The sequence below is a fragment of the Oncorhynchus keta genome, chromosome 28, assembly GCF_023373465.1.
Source record: "Oncorhynchus keta strain PuntledgeMale-10-30-2019 chromosome 28, Oket_V2, whole genome shotgun sequence".
Classification (NCBI taxonomy): domain Eukaryota; kingdom Metazoa; phylum Chordata; class Actinopteri; order Salmoniformes; family Salmonidae; genus Oncorhynchus; species Oncorhynchus keta.
The window spans coordinates 36,033,579-36,055,708 of NC_068448.1; the positions used below are offsets into that span (position 1 = coordinate 36,033,579).

The 22,130-nt window shown below is 41.6% G+C and overlaps 1 protein-coding gene across 5 annotated transcripts in view; it reads right to left on the bottom strand.

Annotated features, from left to right (window-relative positions):
* ptpn11b (protein tyrosine phosphatase non-receptor type 11b) overlaps window positions 1-11,669 on the bottom strand; it is a 58,389-nt gene extending 46,720 nt beyond the window's left edge. For 4 of the 5 annotated variants that reach the window (XM_035740979.2, XM_035740978.2, XM_052482898.1 and 1 more), the window contains exon 1: window positions 11,506-11,669. In XM_035740979.2, the coding sequence (XP_035596872.1) occupies window positions 11,506-11,519 (14 nt within the window). In that variant the 5' untranslated portion in view covers window positions 11,520-11,669. Of the gene's footprint in view, window positions 1-7,941; window positions 8,108-11,505 lie in introns of those variants that run through there. The other variant, XM_035740981.2, reaches the window with a different exon arrangement.
* Between the last annotated feature and the right edge of the window lie 10,461 nt (window positions 11,670-22,130).

Below are 22,130 nucleotides of genomic sequence, written 5' to 3' on the forward strand. Positions count from 1 at the left end.
CCATCGGTTCTTGGTCACCTCCCTGACGAAGACCCTTCTCCCGATTGCTCTATTTGGCCCGGGCGGCCAGCTCCAGGAAGAGTCTTGGTGGTTCCAAACTTCTTCCATTTAAGAATGATGGAGGCCCCTGTGTTCTTGGGGACCTTCAATTCTGCAGACATTTTTTGGTACCCTTCCCCAGATCTGTGCCTCGACACAGTCGTGTCTCGGAGCTCTACGGACAATTCCTTTGACCTCATGGTTTGGTTTTTGCTCTGACATGCACTGTCAACTGTGGGACCTTCTATAGACAGGTGTGTGCCTTTCCAAATCATGTTCAATCAATTGAATTTACCACAGGTGGACTCCAATCAAGTTGTAGAAACATCTCAAGAATGATAAATGTAAACAGGATGCACCTGTGCTCAATTTCGAGTCTCATAGCAAAGGGCCTGAATACTGAAGACTGAATCTGTTTTTATTTGAATACATTTTCAAAAATTCTAAAAACCTGCTTTTGCTATGTGATTTTGGGGCATTGTGCGTAGAGTTGCTGATTTTTTTTATTTTTTTTTAATCCATTTTAGGTTATTAAGGCTGTAACGTAACAAAATGTGGGAAAAGTCTAAGGGTCTGAATACTTTCCGAAGGCACTGTATATGATTACTTACATTTGAGAGGAATAAGCCCTATGGAGAATTGCTACTGCATGTCAAGCAAGACATTGTGGATGAATAAAGGTAGACATGACGCTGACAAGGACAAATGCAAACATTTTTACATTTTAATTTTGAGCAGCATTCAATGCTCAGCCATGCCATCTACTTCGCCAATAAATAAAGAATATACATTATAATTATAGGTCACACTGAAGTCAAGAAACCAGTTGACTTTTCCCAGAAAGCTCACGTCACTAGCAGCCTGTGCCCAGACATGACACCTTGAGGCCAGGCCAGTTTATTAAGAGTTTCCCATTTTAAACCCCGTGCTTAAGCTTGATCCAGTCCCAGGGGTCCTATTCAGTCTGCTATGAAGATGCTAATGGTTAACAAGTTCACCCTCAAGAGACTGCAGGCTCCTCTATTGCCTTTCATTGGCGCATAAAAGAGACATTATACGCATTGTTCTAAGAAATTATAAAGGCTAATAACTGTATATAACAAGTTATAAAGCATTATAACTGAATGCTTTAGGTAAAATGTTACAATGGTATTCATACAATAAACCAATGTGATGTGGTATGAGTGGACAGCCCTTCCGTGTACCTTTTCGCTGAAAACCAGAATGGGATTTTTTTGTCAAACTATGATTTGGTTGGTTGTTGTGTAAGTCTGGGGCAAATGTGTTTGCCCTTTCACTTTTTCTGTATGCAGAGTTGAATGATTAACTGGTAGTATCCATGCTTGTCCCATCTCGCTTTCGGGAAAAAAAGTGGAAAATCTTGTTTCTCATTTTGTTTACCCATTTAGACAACTTGACTTACTGTACTATAAATTACACAAGTTAAAAATACAATTAGAAATATAAAAAGACATGAAGTATGCCCTTTCTGTGGTGTCCTCATGCTACAAGTATCATAGTTATCTCCACAGAACATGACTGCAGGAGTGACTCAGGGCTTTCCAAGAATAGGTTTTCCTTGACAACTACCAGGCGCTTCACTTCCTTGTATTATGCATTGAGCACTGGAAGGGAGAGAGAAAGAGAGCGAGAGAGGAGAGAGAAATAAAACTGTCATTGAGAGACTTGCATAAAATTCGACATACAGAGCATGAGGTAGAGCGAGGGAGAAGGGTAGAAGAAGGGAAAGAGAGGAAGGGAGAGCAACACAGTCAGAGCCATGGCTCAGCGGACAAACATAGCAGAGCGCTAGCTTGCTCAGACAGACAGGGGAAACAGAGGCCCCACGTGCATCCAGCACGCCAGGCTCTCTATCCTCTTACATAATGTCTCAAGTTCAATACAGCCGTGGCTATTTAAAGTCCTGGCTAGGCCTGGTGACAAAAAGGTGATATACTTAGTGCCCCGAATGCTGCATGAAAGCCCCATTAGGGCTATATCGGTCACAGACAAGCCCTGGGGTGTGGATTTTGGTCATGCTGCTGGTATTTTTAGAACAGCTGATGATCTTGGGTTATTTACAGTACATGCAGTGCAAACCCACCCTCAGCGGATAGATGCCTCACATCACTATGTAGCCAGCTAGCGTCTAGAAGCTAGCAGTTAACGTAGCGCTTTGATGTTGCGCATGATAGCCATATAAGTATTTGAGGGATATTATGGACTAACCCCATCTGTTTTCAGGGGTAACTCATCTTCCTGATTGTGTGCACCGTTATACATTGTCTGAGAGTGTACATTGTCATGGCCCATGCCTTGATAACCACCATTGCACATTTGTTGAAGCAAACAGGTTGATCAGTCATAATTTAGAAGAAAGCAGAAAGAAAAACTGACAGTTAAAAATAACAATAGAACGCCTAGACTGCTCACTTAAAAATGCAACTTTAGCCCCTGGTTGTTAAAATGTATGTTATTGTAATTCCAATTGGAGCAATATTATGAAGTCAGAAATGTACATGTTTAAAGGGATAGTTTTTCATATTTCAAAAACTTTGCCTCTGGTAGTTGTGAGCTGCCCCTTTTAAATGGTATTAGGTAGTAATTAGCCAGTAACAGTGACTTCCTTTCTCTGACCTAAACCTGTTGCCTTTTTTTCACCACACAAAAACTGCATAGACTTTGAATCATACAGTTACAAATAACAGAAGAAACACATTTCCAACCAAACCAACCAACGAAATGACAAACTGGCACATACATTTGAGAGTGATGTGTTCATGCATCAAACAGGTGCTGGAAAGGATATCAAAATGTGATAACCTAACCTAACTCAAACACAGCAGGAGGGGAGATTAGAGGATTTGATTCCATTGGTAATTATAGCAGCTCTTATCGTGAATTCCTGGTGACGAGAGAAAAGGGCTTCACAGAGTGTCGGAAACATGAGTACTGAAGGGTGCATATTAGGCGGTATGGCAGTATTTCGGCTACAGGCGAACTGATGTCAACCAAATGCGAGAGTTATGCAAAAAGAGCTTCAGAGTTGTGGCAACAGCAAGAGGCAACCTGACATTTATTGAACCATTTGAAGAAGAACCAGCCCTTACTTTACAACAATTGCATGGTGAAAAAAGACAGCAGCAAACACCCTCAGCCATAGCAGATTAAAGGATACAATCTCACACATACAGTGCTTTCAGAAAGTATTCACACCCCTTGACTTTTTCCACATTTGGTTGCGTTACAAGGTGGGATTGAAATGCCCTCAGAACAGCCTCAATTCATCGGGGCATGGACTCTACACGGTGTCGAAAGCGTTCCAGAAGGATGCTGGCCCGTGTTGACTTCAATGCTTCCCACAGTTGTGTCAAGTTGGCTGGATGTCCTTTAGGTGGTGGACCATTCTTGATACACACGGGAAACGGTCAAATTTTATTTGAAACGCAGCAGCGCTGCAGTATTTTTAAAAAACTGCACTGTTGGTTAGGGGCTCGTAAGTAAGTATTTCACGGTAAGGTGTTGTATTCGGCGCATGTGACTAATAAAACTTGATTTGATTCTTGACACAAACTGGTATGCCTGGCACCTACTACCATACCCTGTCTTGCCCATTCACCCTCAATGGCGCACACACAAAATCCATGTCTCAATTGTCTCAAGGCTTAAAAATCCTTCTTTAACCTGTCTCCCTCCTTCATCTATACTGATTGAAGAGGATTTAACAAGTGACATCAATAAGGGATCGTAGCTTTCAACTGGATTCACCTGGACAGTCTATTCAGTGTTTCCCAAACTCGCTCCTGGGGACCCCAATGGGTGCACGTTTAGTTTCTTGCCCTAGCACTACATAGCTGATAATCAGCTGTGTAGCACTAGTGCAAAAACCAAAATGTGAACCCCTGTGGGTCTCCAGGACTGAGTTTGGGAAACACTGCCATGTCATGGAAAGAGCATTCAACCTCCTGAGTCAATGTTAAAAGCACATTTGGCAACAATTACAGCTTTAAGTCTTTCTGGGTAAGTCTCTAAGAGCTTTGCACCTGTTTTGTACAATATTTGCACATTATTCTTTAAATTCTTCAAGCTCTGTTAAGTTGGTTGTTGATCATTGCTATGTAGCCATTGTCAAGTCTTGCCATTGATGTTCGAGCCGATTTAAGTCAAACCTGTAACTCGGCCACTCAGGAACATACAATGTCGTCTTGGTAAGCAACTCCAGCGTAGATTTGGCCTTGAGTTTTAGGTTATTGTCCTGCTGAAAGGATTTGTGAATTTGTCTCCCAGTATCTGTTGGAAAGCAGACTGAACCAGGTTTTCCTCTAGGATTGTACCTGTGCTTGGCTCTATTCTGTTTACCCCAAAAACGTCATAGTCCTTGCCGATGACAAGCATACACGATGCAGCAACCACTATGCTTAAAAATATGAAGAGTGGTACTCAGTGATGTGTTATGTTTTGGTCAACTCCAACAACGCTTTGTATTCAGGACATAAAGTTAATTTCTTCCCCATATTTTTTGCAGTTTTACTGCAGGGTGCATGTTTTGGAGTATTTATATTCTGTGCAGGCTTCCTTCTTTCACTCCGTCAGTTAGGTTAGTATTGTTGTCAATTAGGTTGGTATTGTGGGGTAAATACAATGTTGTTGATCTATCCTCAGTTTCCTATCACAGCCATTAAACTATGTAACTGTTTTAAAGTCACCATTGGCCTCATGTTGAAATCCCTGAGCGGTTTCCTTCCTCTCTGGCAACTGAGTTAGGAAGGACGCCTGTCTCTTTGTTGTGACTGGGTGTAACATCCAAAGTGTAATTACTAACTTCACCATGCTCAAAGGAACATTCAATGTCTGCTTTTATTTACCCATCTACCAGTAAGTGCCCTTCTTTGCGAGGCATTGGAAAACCTCCCTGGTCTTTGAGGTAAACTCTGTTTGAAATTCACTGCTCAACTGAGGGGCTTACAGATCATTTTATTTGTGGGCTACGAAATCATGTTAACCACTATTATTGCACACAGAGTGAGTCCATGCAATTTGTTATGTGACTTGTTAAGCACATTTCTACTCCTGAACTTATTTAGTCATGCCATAACAGAGGGGTTGAATACTTATTGACTCAAGACATTTCAGCTTTTCATTTTTATTAATTAGTTTAAAAAAATAAAAAAGTTAAGATTATTCCACTTTGATATTGAGTATTGTGTGTAGGTCACACAACCTCAATTTTAATCAATCTAAAATTCAGGCTGTAACACAACAAAATGTGGAAAAAGGTCAAGGGGTGAGAATACTTTCTAAAGGCTCTGTATTTCTCCCAAATTGTCATCCCAACACTGTATAACAAAATGAAGGGAGAAGTTGAAACTCACACGTTGATCATTACCTTCGGTCTAGTAGAACAACCAAGCCCTACATTAGTTTGAAAGTACACTTTATTGATGAGAAGTTTCAACCGAATTGTTGGTGCTTGCAAACACCATAGGCTACTTCACTGGAGATCACATGGGAGAAAACAACAGTCTGGGGTTGAGAGACGCTTTAGCTGCCTGGGGCCTGAATGCGGAACAGCAAGTGTGATTAACGATAACGCCGCAAACGTGGGCCAGACTGGACCAGACTCCAATGTTTTGGACACAGGCTGCACCTTTGCAATTGGTAGGCTACGTGTTACATGTTAAGGCACTTTGACTTACATTTTAATTATAATAATGATTGAGACTACTTATACATAATTACACAATCATACGCTTCCTATTCCATCTGCAGACTATGGTGCCCGACTAAATAATTAACTTAGGTTATTAATGTTATTAATTAATTAAGTGCTGCTCTTATAGCATACGATATTTTGATGATCATGTTAATTTAAAAATGTATGTTTGTTTTGTTAATTTGCAGGTGTAATAATCCTATCTATTAGCATATGTATAAACAATGTTGTTTCAATTGGTTTTGTATTCAGTTAGCACAGTATGTCTTCATTCATATGATCTCATTTCAGCAGCGACGTTATCTAACCTGACACTTGTCTGATGGAATAACCAGTTTTTTCCCCAAGTGCTTGAAAATCTCAATTCATAATCGCAATATCTGGCAAAATAGTCGCAATTTAGATATTTTGTCCAAATCGTGCAGCCATACGATCTCGATTAAGAAAGCAAAATCAAGCTATTTTTAAACTCCATCTCTGACTCTCCTGGTGATCCTTAAAAAACAGTAAATGCACTGAGGCGTACAAACTCCTCTTCTACCCTGGCTAAGAAAGTTCTGACTGACTCTGGCATCATAACTGAGAATAATGAACGTATCACTTATGCCAATCTGCATTTTATCTCGGCAGGCTTTTTATTTGAGAGAAACAGTGGTTTAATTGACCCTGGTCAGTCAATAGGCTGCTCTTCCCTCTGCCAGCCTCGAGCTGACTCGACGGTTAACCCGTCACGTTCTAGTGAATCTTTGTTTTTATTTCAACAATTTACTTCCTGTGGTGAGCTAGATGCCTTCCTTAAAAGTGGGACTGACAGCGTTTTAACTAATCTGCAGATATTTAACAAACGGACAATCGTAATATCAGTTTAAAAAAAATCTAATTCCCAGTTAATGCTTCAAAACCAACTTTATAGGTTTTAAAAATAGGTTATATTTGACTCAAAATTACATGACGTACAGTAAGGCATTTGTTGGTATAATAGATGGATACAGTTCAATGCATGATTAATATAATTCACCAATACATTTCTTGGTAGTCCAAAACACATTGCTACCAGGTTGTAAATCACAGCTGACCTGATACATTGTTTGCTGCCTCCACCCATTCAGGATGCACGGTTTTGAGTTTCAATCATTTTGAACAACAAAAAAAACGGACAATTTTAACTAAGGCTGGAAATGTCAATACAATCAACTATTAGTACATGTACATGTGTGTGTACTGACATGTATGTATAACTGATAGATGCACACACGCTACATGTTAATTTTTTAAAAATGTGTGTAAATGCTGAAGTCTTTTGTCTGTAATTCATTTATCGTTATATATGTCAGACCCCAGTAATACTAGCTGTGACGCCACTGGCGTCAGCTAATGGGGATCCTAATAAACCAAATCAAAATCCAGTCATAACGTGGCTAATAGGCCAGCACACATATCAAACACAAGACCCGCGGGCTTAATAGGACACACAAACAAGAATAAATGAGTCAATAGTTGAGTAATCTACTTTCTACAATTACAGCCTGATGCGCTCGTATCGGTGAATTACACTTCAATTGCGCCGCTTTCGTGTCTCCCGTTTACAGCGCGCAGCAGAGGGAAAGTGTACACACACATGCCACAGTCCAAGCTAGACCACTAAAATGTTGCAGTCTGGCTTCAGTTTTTAAAGATTGACAATGAGAAGCCAAAACACTAAACCTGCAACAAAACACCATGCAGAGGACAAATATGTAGGTCTATTACAGCAACATTTGAGCAGTAGCCTAGGCTGACTTCTCAAGGACAATACAATTGGAGTGCACCATAAAGCGAGTATGTATTCAACCGCAATGGTGATCCATGCAGTTCAAAACAGCTACCACTTCAATAAAGCCATTAGATGCGGTTCATCATAGCGCAATGTGCTTTATTACAGGCGACAGTTTTAGTACTCATCGCTGCATCATCTACCAGAAAGTTGGTTGGCCCTCTTTGAAGTCACGTAGCTACATGGCTATTTTTTCATTTATAACAAAAAAACTTCCACAGTACCTATCATTACTAAACTTTAGATTTATGAGTTACCACAATCAGTCTCAGGGGTGGCTAACTCTGGAAATTCCTTCGGTCTCTACTGTGTTAACTAAACGCTGATTTACCTTTCTTGCACGTTATTTATGAAACGATCTTCAATATGTACTTACATTTGATGTTCTGGTGCTTCTAGGGCAATTCAGAAAGCTGATTGAGCTTACTGATTAATGTGTTTGTTTTTCTTTCTGCTTGCATTGAGTATTTATACTGTGTGACAAAACATTATGAACACCTGCTCTTTCCATGACACAGACTGACCAGGTGAATACAGGTGAATGCTATGATTCCTTATTGATGTCACCTGTTAAATCCACTCCAATCAGTGTAGATGAACACGAGAGACATGTTAAAGAAGGATGTTTAAGCCTTGAGACAATCAAGAAAAGGATTTTGCATGTGTGCCATTTAGAGGGTGAATGAGCAAGACTAAATATTTAAGTGCATTTGAACAGGGTAGGTACCAGGAACTGAAACGCTGCTGGGTTTTTCACACTCAACAGTTTCCTGTGTGTATCAAGAATGGTCCACCACCCAAAGGACACCCAGCCAACTTGACACAATTGTGGGAAGCATTGGAGTCAATATGGGCCAGCATCCCTGTGGAATGCTTTTGACACCTTTATAGAGTCCATGCCCCGACGAATTGAGGCTGTTTTTAGGGCAAAAGTGGGTGCAACGCAATATTAGGAATGTGTTCCTAATGTTCTGTACACTCTGTGTATATTTTCATGTGTATTTCCTATAGATAAGGGCTCATCTGTAAAAAAAAAATAAAAGACATTGGTTTCAGTATGACTCACTGATGAACTAAAGGTTAAATAAAATATACAGCGCCGGTTTTAGAACGTTTGGGATGTGCCTTACTGAAAATGATACCGTTCATTGAACACAATGTCACGAACTACTTTGCATTTCATAACAAAACATAATAGAGGAGGAACACGATAACTATTGGTTGATCTGAAGTGAAAACTGAGACTCAAAAGTTTTGACTGCTAAATGGTAAGTTCGGTCTTTCCAAGATGGCGCCCAGGCTATTGTTCAGATGACTGTGTCAAACTGTTATCCTGTGGCTCACAGGAGCAGGAAGTACTGAGCCTCACACTAAACAGAACTGATGACAAAGGATGGAAAAACACCCACTAACCAACTAGGTTATCAAGATAGCAGCATTATGTTTTCCAGAAATATGAAAGGAAAACGAAACATGAAGCAGACTTCCATTTCTTGAGAAAAACTGTCCTAATGTTACTCAGTCTCATTGCTTATTTTCCAAGCTATAAAGGACTATGCAGGTTGGTCTGCCTAATGTTTTCCTATTTTTGCCATGGGAAATACCAGTATCAAAATAATATGATACTGTATTGTGACAACCTATAACCAACTAACTCCAATTCACTACTACTAGTGTTTCCCCTACCATTACTTAGATGATGGAAGCCCCTCTGCCTATATCAACTGCCAGAATAAATGCATCGAATCTAACGCCACATCCAGGCAGTATTAATGATGCACTTTGTTCTCAAAGAACAGAAACATAAGCCTTTGCATTTTCTCACAATGACCGCATTGCTAAATGACATTGTTGTTCTCTAACATCCATGAATTTGTTTGCACAGCTTTACTTCTACCAAACTGTGGCAATCCCGCTTTTGGAAACTTTGATGTGATGCATCTCTCTCACTCAGAGCGTACTCTTATAGGGGTGTCTATGTACACTGTCAACCCGTAGGATTGCTGACATGGTGCATTTTGAGTCCATACTCTTCATAATAAACATCTCTTCGTCCACAGACTCAGCAGAACATTGGAAAATACTGCCCAGGACAACATTTGTGGTTAAATCTCAAATCAACTTCCCGATGCCTTCATCTGTATCAATCCAAAATAGCCCTATACCCCCCTCTACTTTTTTACAGTTATTATATTAAGGTACAACTGGTTAGAAACACAAACCTCATGGTTTGTTTCGTATTTTGTCAAATGTTTGATGTTTATGAATGTTATTTCGGCTTGCAGGTATATGCAACTGCCCACCTGTAGACTAGATGTCAACAAAGGCATTACCAGAGATACGCATATAATGACGATATGTCTCCGCCCTAACAATGGGATTTGATGTCCACAGAGCAGAACTGCGGGCTTTCAAGCTTCTGCCTATTCCTCTCTTTGGATTGGTGGATACACCTCGTTAATTGAATAATATGGGGAATATTTGATGAATATGCATATACAGTCTCGAATTTCACTTCTATTAGAATAAGCCTCATATCAAAATAGCAATTCATGTTTATCTTGGCTAAATTTGACACTCTCATTGCTCCACATACAAACAAATTCTCTCACCTGCTTAATAATTAAGGATCTGCTTAGGGTGGACAGATTTTGGGTAGAGATAGGGCTCTCGGTTTGGCTCTCTCTAGCATAACATAACCACACAGAAGTAGATTTATGAGTAAAGTTACACACTTCCCTCAAAAAGCACAATATACATATGGTATGATGGTTTGACCTTGCACAGAGAATGTAACAAAAATGTCTTGATTGATATTGCAACGAACAGCCTTTGCTGAACTCAAATACATCCTACAGTTGTGGTACTTAAGTGGTTGTACTACAGTTAAAGGCCCAGTGGGCAGCTTTTTGGGGCGACCCCTGAGAGGAAGAGAAGAGAGAGGTTTCACTCTTGCCAGAATCTGTAAAAAAAAAAAAAAATGAATTGCCCAATGCGTTTCTATGAGTTCATTTTGGACCTAAGCTTGTCGCCTGCCTTCCTGCCTTTGGGATAACAACTCCCATTGTTAAGGCATGAGACATGAGCATCTCATCATTATACAGATCTCTGGCGACCTGACCAAATTAACATAGAAATGTGAGTTATAGATCTATCATTCTCATTGAAAGCAAGTCTGAGAATCAGATATGTGGTGGCTACATTCAAATTATTTTTGCATTTTCTTATGAGGCGACTGACACTACCCACTGGACACAGAAATCAACTAAACATCTATTCCAACGTTGATCAACCAGTGCGTGCCCACTGGGTACATTTAAAAATGTCTTATTTACTGACATTAATAAGATATGAGGGGACACATTTCAGTTAATAATTGAACAACTTTGTTGCATTCCAACGACAAATACAGAGCACTCTGCAAAAGCCAAACCATGCACCTTGATATCAAAGGCCAACTTCTGCCCATTTCCTACACAGCAGAGAGAGAGAGAGAGAGAGAGCGCACTGGGGCTAGAGCAAATAAGACCCTCGTTTAAAGAAGACCCATCCACCCAATGAACAGTCGCTTTTATATCAATCTATTATTCAACGTCACATTAGTTTAGCGATGTCCCATAGCTTACAAGCGTAAAATGATCAGACGAAAGTAATACCACCTAATTGCCAATGACAGTTTTATTGCAACTATTAACTCACATTAAATAACTTTTGTCACACAAATAGGCTACAAGATGCCGACAAAAGCGAAAAATACCCCTAATTGAAGCAACCATTGTGGGCTTCGTGCGTTTTAAAGAGTCGGAGAAAATGCATAGTACTTTTGCTCGTAAGCGGAAGGTCCCAAACATGTCCTGTGATAAGTCATGAAACGCTGTTTATAATGGGTGAAAGGACTATTCCCGGTTCGTTCCATGGTTTTCGATAAAACCCGTCTTACCTGCGAGACGTCATAGCAGTCTTAGAAAGCTGTCTTCGAATGAGAAGGGAAAGTCAAATAAAGTGAACGTTCCCCCTACGTCTTCGCCGTGTCGCTGTTGGACAGCGTGCACTCAGGAGGGCGTTTATTGAACAATGTTCAACTCCAAAGACAAATTATCGCTGCACACCCCGCCTCCAAAACCCACAGTCATATTCATTGTACCACGCGGTCCCTGCAGCTTAAACATAAACTACACACTTTCAGTCTATTCCAGGGGCGCAACTTTAGTTTTAGAAGTGTGGGGGGTAACTTGATGGGGGTCTGGGGTTCCTCCCATTTTTGGGGGCATCCATGGCCCTTCTAGCCTTCTCTATTTAGAGCAACATAAAGTCAGCAAAAATTGCCAGTCATCAAGCTAGGTAAGAGATCATTATTAAATATGTTTAAGTGATTGATAAGACTGAACTAGATCATTGATAATTCAATAATCAATATTATCTTGTGTTGCACCTTTAATCAATAGCCTGACAAATGAACAACTCTTACAAATGAAGTACAAACACGTTTCATTGTCTTTATTAAGACATCCTCTATATCATATTTCAACCAGACAGCCTCGCCAGCCTGAGTCACCTGCACGCCCAACCCCCACCAGTCTAGTCAATAACTCAACTCCATCTTTTTATATATCAAGGAATGGTTTGGAAAATAAAAGTTTTATAAAAACACACATACATACATACCTACACATTAACACACAGAAACAGTACACCCTCCATATAATTCATATCATAGGCCTAATAGTACTGCAGAGCTCTTTTTACTTGTACACAATAATATATGCCATTTAGCAGACACTTTTATCCAAAGCGACTTACAGTCTCATGTGTGCATACATTCTACGTATGGGTGGTCCCGGGAATCGAACCCACTACCCTGGCGTTACAAGCGCCATGCTCTACCAACTGAGCTACAGAAGGACCACAATCTAGCTGGGTCACCCAGTCCTGCCCCTAGGGGTCCACGGCCCTGCAGCACCCCAACCCAACACACCCCACTCAGCTTTAGGATCTTAGTGAAACATGTATTATTGGTTTCAGGTGTGTTAGGCTAAGCCCAGAGTGTCAACCAACAGTATGACAGAGCCCCAGGGCCAGGACTGAGCAGCCCAGCAGCTAGGGATTGCCTAAATAGGTATCTCCCCTGATGTGGGCATGCTTTCAATACAGACTCTGTTTGTCATACTGTATTCCATATAATGCAGACAGACGTTACGGAAGTTGCACAGTATACCCTTAATCTATTGATATATAATTTGACATTTCTTCCATCCATTGTGGGAGGATAGCCAACCTTCCAATTAATGGCAATGCATTTATAAATGCTAGGTTGCACAGTTTCTTCTGATAACACTCTTCTGTCTCCACTATCAACATTTTCAAAAAACAAAAACAGGGAGAAGAGAGAATCTGTAGACATGCTGAGATAAAATAACATACTCTTTGCCAGAATTCAGCCAGCCTTCACAAGACCATAACAAATGCAAATACGTCCCCTTTTGTGTTTTTGTCACGGCAGATTTCTTCCTCTGAAGAGGTGAAACAAGGATCGGACCAATGTGCGGCGTGGTAAGTATCCACTGGCTGACGACTCTGGCGGATCCTGGCAGACTGGCGACTCTGGCGGTTCCTTGTAGACTGGCGACTCTGGCGGCTCCTTGTAGACTGGCGACTCTGGCGGCTCAGGACAGACGGGAGACTCTGGCGGCTCAGGACAGACGGGAGACTCTGGCGGCTCAGGACAGATGGGAGACTCTGGCGGCTCAGGACAGGAGGAAGGCTCTGGCAGCGCTGGACAGACGAGGCGCACTGTAGGCCTGGTGCGTGGTGCCGTCACTGGTGGTACTGGGCCGAGGACACGCACCTCAGGGCGAGTGCGAGGAGGAGGAACAGGGAGTACTGGGCTCTGGACACGCACAGGAAGCCTGGTGCGGGGGGCTGCCACCGGAGGGCTGGTGCGTGGAGATGGCACCGGATAGACCGGCCCGAGAAGGCGTACTGGAGGTCTCGAGCACCGAGCCTGCCCAACCTTACCTGGTTGAATGCTCCCCGTAGCCTGACCAGTGTGGCGAGGTGGAATAGGCAGCACTGGGCTGTGCAAGTGAACCGGGGACACCATGCGTAAGGCTGGTGCCATGTACGCCGGCCCGAGGAGACGCACTGGAGACCAGATGCATAAAGCCGGCCTCATGGCACCTGGCTCGATGCTCAACCTAGCCCGGCCGATACGAGGAGCTGGGATGTACCGCACCAGGCTAAGCACGCGTACTGGGGACACCGTGCGCTCCACCGCATAACACAGTGTCTGACCAGTACAACGCCCTCTCTCACTCTGGTAAGCACGGGAAGCTGGTGCAGGTCTCCTACCTGCCTTAGCCACACTCCCCGTGTGCCCCCTCCAGTACATTTTTGGGGCTGACTCTCGGGATTCTAGTCCTGATTGCGCTGCTCCTCCTGCCGCTGCCTGTCACCACGCTGCTTGGTCCTGTTTTGGTGGGTGGTTCTGTCACGGCAGATTTCCTCCTCTTCCTCTGAAGAGGTGAAACAAGGATCGGACCAATATGCGGCGTGGTAAGTGTCCATGGTATTTAATATGAAAACTCAACATGAACACAAATACAAAACAACAAAGTGAACTGGCGACGAAACAGTCCCGTGTGGCACAAACACTGACACAGGAAACAACCATCCACAAAATACCCAAAGAACATGGCTGCCTAAATATGGTTCCCAATCAGAGACAAAGAAAAGCACCTGCCTCTAATTGAGAACCTATCTAGGCAACCATAGACTTAAATAAACACCTAGAAAAGAAACAACCTCATAAACGTACAAAACCCCTAGACAAGGAAAACACATACATCACCCATGTCACACCTAACCAAAATAACAAGGAACACAAAGAACACTAATGTCAGGGTGTGACAGTTTTACACCTCCAGCAGGGGAATTACATTTCTGTGTGCATGATATTCACTTTCACTGGCATATAGTACAATACATTTTATGGAATTCAGCTGCAGTAATTTATGTCCGTATCCATTCACCATCATCAATAGCGTTTCCTAGGTCTACCTTATATTTTTGTTTTACATGGTGTGTGACATCGGGAAAAGTCTCTGTCAACCCTTGATACCGTTTGGAAATCAACTTTAGAGGTTTGTCAGACTGCCTTAAAATAGTTTGAATCTTTGAAGCTTGTTGCTTGTCCAGTGTTTGCAGCACAGAGAAAATATAGTGTTGTTTCTGCAAAAATTCACCTCAGCTCCATCACAGACTGGTTTTCCCTGGCTGCCTGATCCTGATGAGACCCCTGTCACCATCTGATCCTGCTCAGATAAGGCATGACAAAGAAATACCTTGGTCTACATTTATACATTATATTATCCAAGAATACAATCAATGGATCAATAATTGAAATGACCATTATTCCCATTATTGCAGAGCGAGAGAAGGAGAGTGTAGCCTTGAAAAACGTATAGTAAAATCCTGGAAATCAAGCAATCCGCCATCATTAACACAATGTGAAAATCGAATGATTTATTATTGAAATGTTGAAATAGCATGGGTGACCGAGAAAAAATAATTGGTAGGCTACAAGAAGGCCATGTGTCAAACAATAATGCAGCCACTAGGGATGGGTTTGAGCATGTGGGCCTGGGCAGATTAAATGTAGTCGTTTGTGTGCGTATGTGCTGTGCCTTCGGAAAGTATTCAGACGCCTTGACGTTTGAATCAATGAATCAAATGACCATCATCCCCAGATCCCAGACTGTAGCCTACCCATCAATTCAATACGGAACTTTGTATCCATCCACTGATTGTTATACGACACTGGACATTTCACCTGAGCTCCATAGACTGGTCTTGACTGGTTGTCTGATCCTGCAGGGACACCTGTCGCCATCTGATCCTGCTAAGACATGATGAGCATAGTGTTTTGTAACTAACTGTGCACCATGACAGATAAATACATTGCTATACTGACTAATAAAAACTCACATTGCACTGAAAAGGTAGCCTAGTGGTTAGAGCGTTGGGACAGTAACCGAAAGTTTGCTGGATCAAATGCTCGAGCTGACAGGGTAAAAATATGTTGTTCTGCCTATGAACAAGGCAGTTAACCCACTATTCCTAGGTTGTCATTGTAAATAAGAATGTATTCTTAACTGACTTGCCTAGAAAAATGAAAACAGCTAGAGGCTAGCTGAGCTGGCAGCTAGTTAACTACTGTAGTTGCTAGTAGATCCTTCAGTTGAGAGGGGATGAATCATTAGCTAGTTACACTACTAGCTGGGAGTAATAGTTTTCTTCTTCTGTCAAACAGCAGTTACCTTGCCAGCTAGATCAGTCAACTAAAGAGTAGCCAGTTTCTGCTCTGCTTGCTTTTACAACCCAGAGAAAAGCGCAACACAGACAGCAGCTCTGTTCATCTCTCCTGTGCTGGTCCTGTACGCCAGCCTTTCAGAAGCTTTGCCTTCACACAGCTTGTCTGCATGCTCTGTGGTGTCTGTGTGGTCCTTCGCATTGTCCAAAAGCACACTAGAGCTGTATTTTCTATCACAGTGCAATCATAAAATTGGGGGGACAAAAATGCCCCCCCCCCTCCCCAGTGAAAGTTGCACCCATGGCTTATTCTTTAGTACGGTGTCCATAGCAACTTGGTTCATGTCAGATTGCTTACAGGTGGAATCGCAGACAACCATGAGGAGTAGACTGGAAAGGAGCATGCTTGTAGGCCTATCAAACATTTGCTAGTAGGTTATATAATTTAATTACATTTTATTACACAGCCTCTAAAACCAAAAAGGAGGGCAATGCAAGTGCGAGTCCAGTTCGAGATCACAACTCCATCACACATCATATAAGTGCAGTTCATGAGAGGGTAACTGAACGAACGTTCGGTATGCTACATAGGCTACTGCCAATTTTCGTATTAAAATAGGTCGACATGATTACACATGTCTTCATTAGAAAATAGTCATCCGCGAACTCCCTGTTATTTATAGCAGCAATGCAATTAATGGACGTCATTATGAAATGTTTTGCTCCGCTATTGTCTCGCAAAGGAGGATAATGGCAAATCTATTTATTCTTGCCTCCGTTCCCGTCATCTTTCCATGAACGCAAATTGTAGGTTGCAGAGAGAGAGAGAGAGAGAGTAGCCTTGAAAAACGTATAGTAAAAATCTGCAAATCAAGCAATCTGCCATCATTAACACAATGTGAGAATCTAATGATTTATTATTGAAACATTGAAATAGCATGGGCGACCGAGAAAAAAATAATTGGTAGGCTACAAATTAAGGCTACGTGTCAAACAAAAAAGCAGCCACTAGGGATGGGTTTGAGCATGTGGGTCTGGGCAGATTAAATGTAGTCGTTTGTGTGTTTATGTGTTAATGTACGGTGCCTTCGGAAAGTATTCAGACCCCTTGACCTTTTTTCACATGTTGTTACGTTACAGCTATATTCTAAAATGGAAATATATATATATATATATATATATATATATATATATATATATATATATATATATATATATATATATATATATTTCCTCAGCAATCTACACCCAATACCACAAAATGACAAAGCGAAAACCGGATTTTAGACATTTTTGCAAATGTATTAAAAATGTAAAATAAACAGAAAAAAAGTATTTATTTATTCAGACCCTTTGCTATGTGATTGGAAATTGAGCTCAGGTGCATCCTGTTTCCATTGATCATCCTTGAGATGTTTCTATAACCTGGTTGGAGTCCGCCTGTGGTCAATTTAATTGATTGGACATGATTTGGAAAGGCACCTGTCTATACTGTATGTCCCACAGATGCTGCATTCAATTCGCATTCAAAAGCGCAAATCACTATCAAGGTCGATGGGTCAGAACAGAGGTGCTTCCATTTCTGCAGTATTGACGTCATCAGGCTGTGTGGTTATCAGCAGAAGTTAATCTGCCGGGGTATGGGGTTATGCAATATCTGAGGCCACAGGGCCTTTTTTTCAATGGATTTGCTTTGCACTGATAAAGTTTGACCTGCCGGGCCACTGTCGTGCAACTGTAATGTGGTCCTGTATGGCTAAGTTGGAATGAGCCTGGTGCTTGCAATGCCAAAGGATGTGGGTTTGATTCCTGCTGGGGCCACCCATATGTAAGATGTATACATATGACTATACATTGCTTTGGATAAAAGTGTCTGTTAAATGGTATATATTAACTCGACTAGTAATTACATGTTTTTGTAGGCACTAACTCCGCCACAGCTCGTAGAGCAAAGCCTATGGGAAAATGAATGGAGTTTTTATAGGGTTTTTCGATAAACGCTGAAAATAAGGTCTGTGGTAAATACAGGCTTAGGTTCTTATACGTTTTGTTCTATGAGATTATTTTAATCAGCTGATGTCACTTTTTGTGAAATTTCAAGCATTTACGTAATGATAAAAAACATAAATATGTAAGAAGAATCGACTACCTTTATCAACCTTTGTCTGACAGAAAGAGAAAGGAAAAAACTATGACGTCATGGCACATTCATCATGTTATGTTTATGTAATATTAAACGTGTATCACAAACGGGGGCTGCAACACCAGCAAAAACATAAGCAACACAACCCATCTTCATAAATCTATCAGTTCACAGCCAACGTATGTGTGTGTGTGTTTCTGTTCAACCAAACAAGATTATCTGGTTTATCTTCAAGAAGACTGCGTTCCAGAGAGGTGGTCGTTTGGTTTCTCAAGACTGATGACAGTTGTCCACAGGCAGAGAATATTCTCTCCACTAACACTTTGGATGCAGGGGCAGAAACCAGATCCAGTGCCACATGGCACAGCTTTGGATAAAAAGCCATCCTTGCCTGCCAGAACTGAAGAGCTGATGTGGTAAACATGCCCCCCTTCACCTCTTCCAGGTTTTGTCGCAGCCCACACAGGGCACTTCTTGCCTTGCCAAGGTTGACCTTCCGGCTGGACAGCGACCTCAGACATAAACTTTGATGCGAGGATGCTATATTTCTGAAGCATTGTGGTCGAGATGCTTGCTGGGTTCACTGTCCTGGCATCTCCCTGGGGTCCTGCTGCTCCATGGCTGTACTCTGTGATTTGCTGAAGTACAAAATACTCTGCTTCCCTCATCAATGGCTCGATCTCTGTTGAGCGAAGTGCCAGAGACACACTTTGGTCCATAAGGCAATCAGCTGCAGGGGTTAGATCGAAGTTGGCTGCCAGAGGATTCAGTATGCATGTGAAGCACTCATGCAGTGACTTCAGGAGGACCTGTGCAATCTGTTTTGCAAAAGTAGTTGACTGTAAGTGTGCCTCAAGGTTGAGAAGGCAGAGCACCACATCAGACAGTGACTTGCTGTCATTTTGAAGTCGGTTGGTGTGCATTGCGAACGGCTCCAGCAACTTCTCAAGCTGTTCTAGCTTGGCCCAGTCACGCTCTGGACTCACCCTCTGATTTATTCCCTGTTAGCTAGGGATAGCTAGTGATTCACAACGTAGGCCTATTTGAAACATCGGCATCTACTGGCAGTATTTACCCATTCGATTTTTGACCAAAGATTAGAAAGAAAAAACTAAAACGTAACAATTTTTTTATTTTTGTTCATTTTGCAGTCAAAGATAATAGTTTCAGTATAGTTAAAAATATATATTTTTATTCAGTTTACTAAATAGTTTTTCCAATTGAGTTTTATTTTTATTTCAGTTGTCATTTACTATAATAACCTTGCCATGGAGAAAACATTTTTTTTGTTGCATTTTCTATCTAGGCACAAGGTGAGACCCAGATGCAGACACAGGAGGTAGATGGTTGAAGTCTTACAATGTTTATTAATCCAAAGGGGTAGGCAAGAGCATGGTCGTGGACAGGCAAAAGGTCAAAACCAGATCAGAGTCCAGGAGGTACAGAGTGGCAGACAGGCTTGTGGTCAAGGCAGGCAGAATGGTCAGGCAGGCAGGTACAAAGTCCAGAAACAGGCAAGGGTCAAAACCAGGAGGACTAGAAAAAGGAGAATGCAAAAAGCAGGAGAATGGGAAAACCGCTGGTTGACTTGGAAACAAACAAGACGAACTGGCACAGAGAGACAGGAAACACAGGGATAAATACACTGGGGAAAATCAGCAACACCTGGAAGGTGTGGAGACAATCACAAGGACAGGTGAAACAGCCTCAAGTCTTTTTGGTTATGACGCTACAAGTTTGGCACACCTGTATTCGGGGAGTTTATCCCATTCTTCTCTGCAGATCTTCTCAAGCTCTGTCAGGTTGGATGGGGAGCGTTGCTGCACAGCTGTTTTCAGGTCTCTCCAGAGATGTTCGATCGGGTTCAAGTCCGGGCTTTGGCCGGTCCACCCAAGGACGTTCAGAGACTTGTCCCGAAGCCACTCCTGCGTTGTCTTGGCTGTGTGCTTAGGGTCGTTGTCCTGTTGGAAGGTGAACCTTCGCCCCAGTCTGAGGTTCTGAGCGGTATGGAGGAGCAAAGCGTCTCAATACTTAATTAATTTTTCATACATTTGCTAAAATGTCCAAAAACGGTTCTTGCTTTGTCATTATGGGGTATTGTGAGGAGATTGATGAGGGGAAAAATATTTAATCAATTTTTAGATTAAGGCTGTAACAAAATGTGGATGAAGTCAAGGCGTCTGGACACTTTCCAAGTACATTGTAGGAGAGTGTGAACAACAAATGGGACACAACCTATAAAAAGGACACTAGTCCATGAAAAGGGATTGGAACACAACCTCTAAAAAGGACAACAAACTAGTTAAAAAGGAGAGCAAACTATTGCATGAAAAGGGATTTGGACACAACCTGGGATGGGGTGACTGTGTATGCCGACTCAGTGTTCAGCAGCATAAAATGGTTCCCTAGAACCAGGCCAAAACCGAAAAAGAAGACCCTGTTTAGTGTCCTCTCACTCTCTGTTCCCTCTCTGTCCCGAGGTGATTGGTTCCAGGCTGACCTTTTGACATTTTCGCCCGAAGACTTAAGAGTCCTCTGGTCCAAAATAAAATCCCAGGAAGAGAAACAAAGGGGACTCACATCGAATCCTATGGAGCAGGACAGCTAGGGCCTTGTTATGGACAGAAAAATAGAGCCTTTATTGCAGCCAACCAGTGCCTAGCTAGTAACCCCCCTTCCCAAAAGAAAAGAGCCCTCTCATCCAAGCTCCGATCACTTCATCATTATTTCACATTGGGCCGCAGAAATCAAACCCAGTGCGTTTGTATTTTTGCAGATATAAGTCATGAGAAAAGCTCATGGATGCCGTTTTTTTCTCCAGGCTAGCCGCCTCTCCTCTGCTGCTCTGAAGATCTGCTGATGACCTTTCAATTGGAAAAGGCCTGGCATTGTTGCATAATTCATACATCCACTTTGACCTTTGTAAAAAATATAATTGAAAGTAACTGCCCAGTGAAAATCTCACTGTTAAAAGTTCATATTTTGTTAACTTGTATCCAAATAATGTTGAATCATCCTATACTCGTATGTGTGTCGTTCTATCTAGAAAACCACAAGAAAGAGGATTTCGACACCCACCATCCCATATTGTTCTGAAATTGTTTCTGTAGTTAGTAACAAATATGATTAGCATTTCTGAAACATTATTTTGTTGAAATATAATTTGATCTCTGATAAATTAATCAAATTGATTGCACCCAAATTGGCCATTTTAATTTATAGGATTCAGATCATATTCAATAAATATAGTACCCAACATCTCATTTGGACTAAAATTATTCTGACCAATGAGTATGGAGAAGCAATACTCCAAGCCACAGCTTCATACTACTTGTCAAACATAGTGAACTGATACTATATACTGGCTGTTGGGGTGGGATTGGCATGTGGTGTGAGGCATCTGTAGGTGGCTTTTGAAATTGTTTGTGATTCCTTATGCCTTACTCATTGGTAGAAAGAAGTTTGGTCCAAATTGGATGTTGGGTAATATATTTACTGAATCGTATAAATTAATATCAATTAGCTTAATTTTTCAGAGATAAAATAAAACGTCAATGAAATAATGTTTCAGGAATGGCAATCCTATCTGTTTCTAACTACAGATTTTCTTTAGAACAATCTGAGATAGTGGGTGTCATGGCTTGCTGAAATGACATGGAACGACTCAAGTGGTCAGAGCATAAATTGGAGATAAAACAATATAAAAAAAACACCTCAAACTTGTATCTCAAACAGACCATTTAAAAAATGCTTGCTATTTCCTCAAAGAACATGATGTCATCTCTCTGAGAAGGATGAGCTGGCCAATCAGCGGTCTAAAGGAGAATGAGCTGGCCAATCAGCAGTCTACTGAATATTTTTAATGACCGTATCCGCCAACACCCCATTCTGTTGTTGGGGTACGCCCACACCATTCCATCACAAAAAATGTTTTAAAAAATAATTAAACTTCCCTGGGCAGTTACTTTAAAACTGTATTCCCCAGCATGTTTACAAATAACTCATCTTGAAATGTTCTTAGCACTGGCTGGCAAGAGGCTTTGAGTTGAATGAGAATGGCATCACATTAACATTCCATCTTTATATTAGTTGTCTTGAACCCATGACTATCTGTG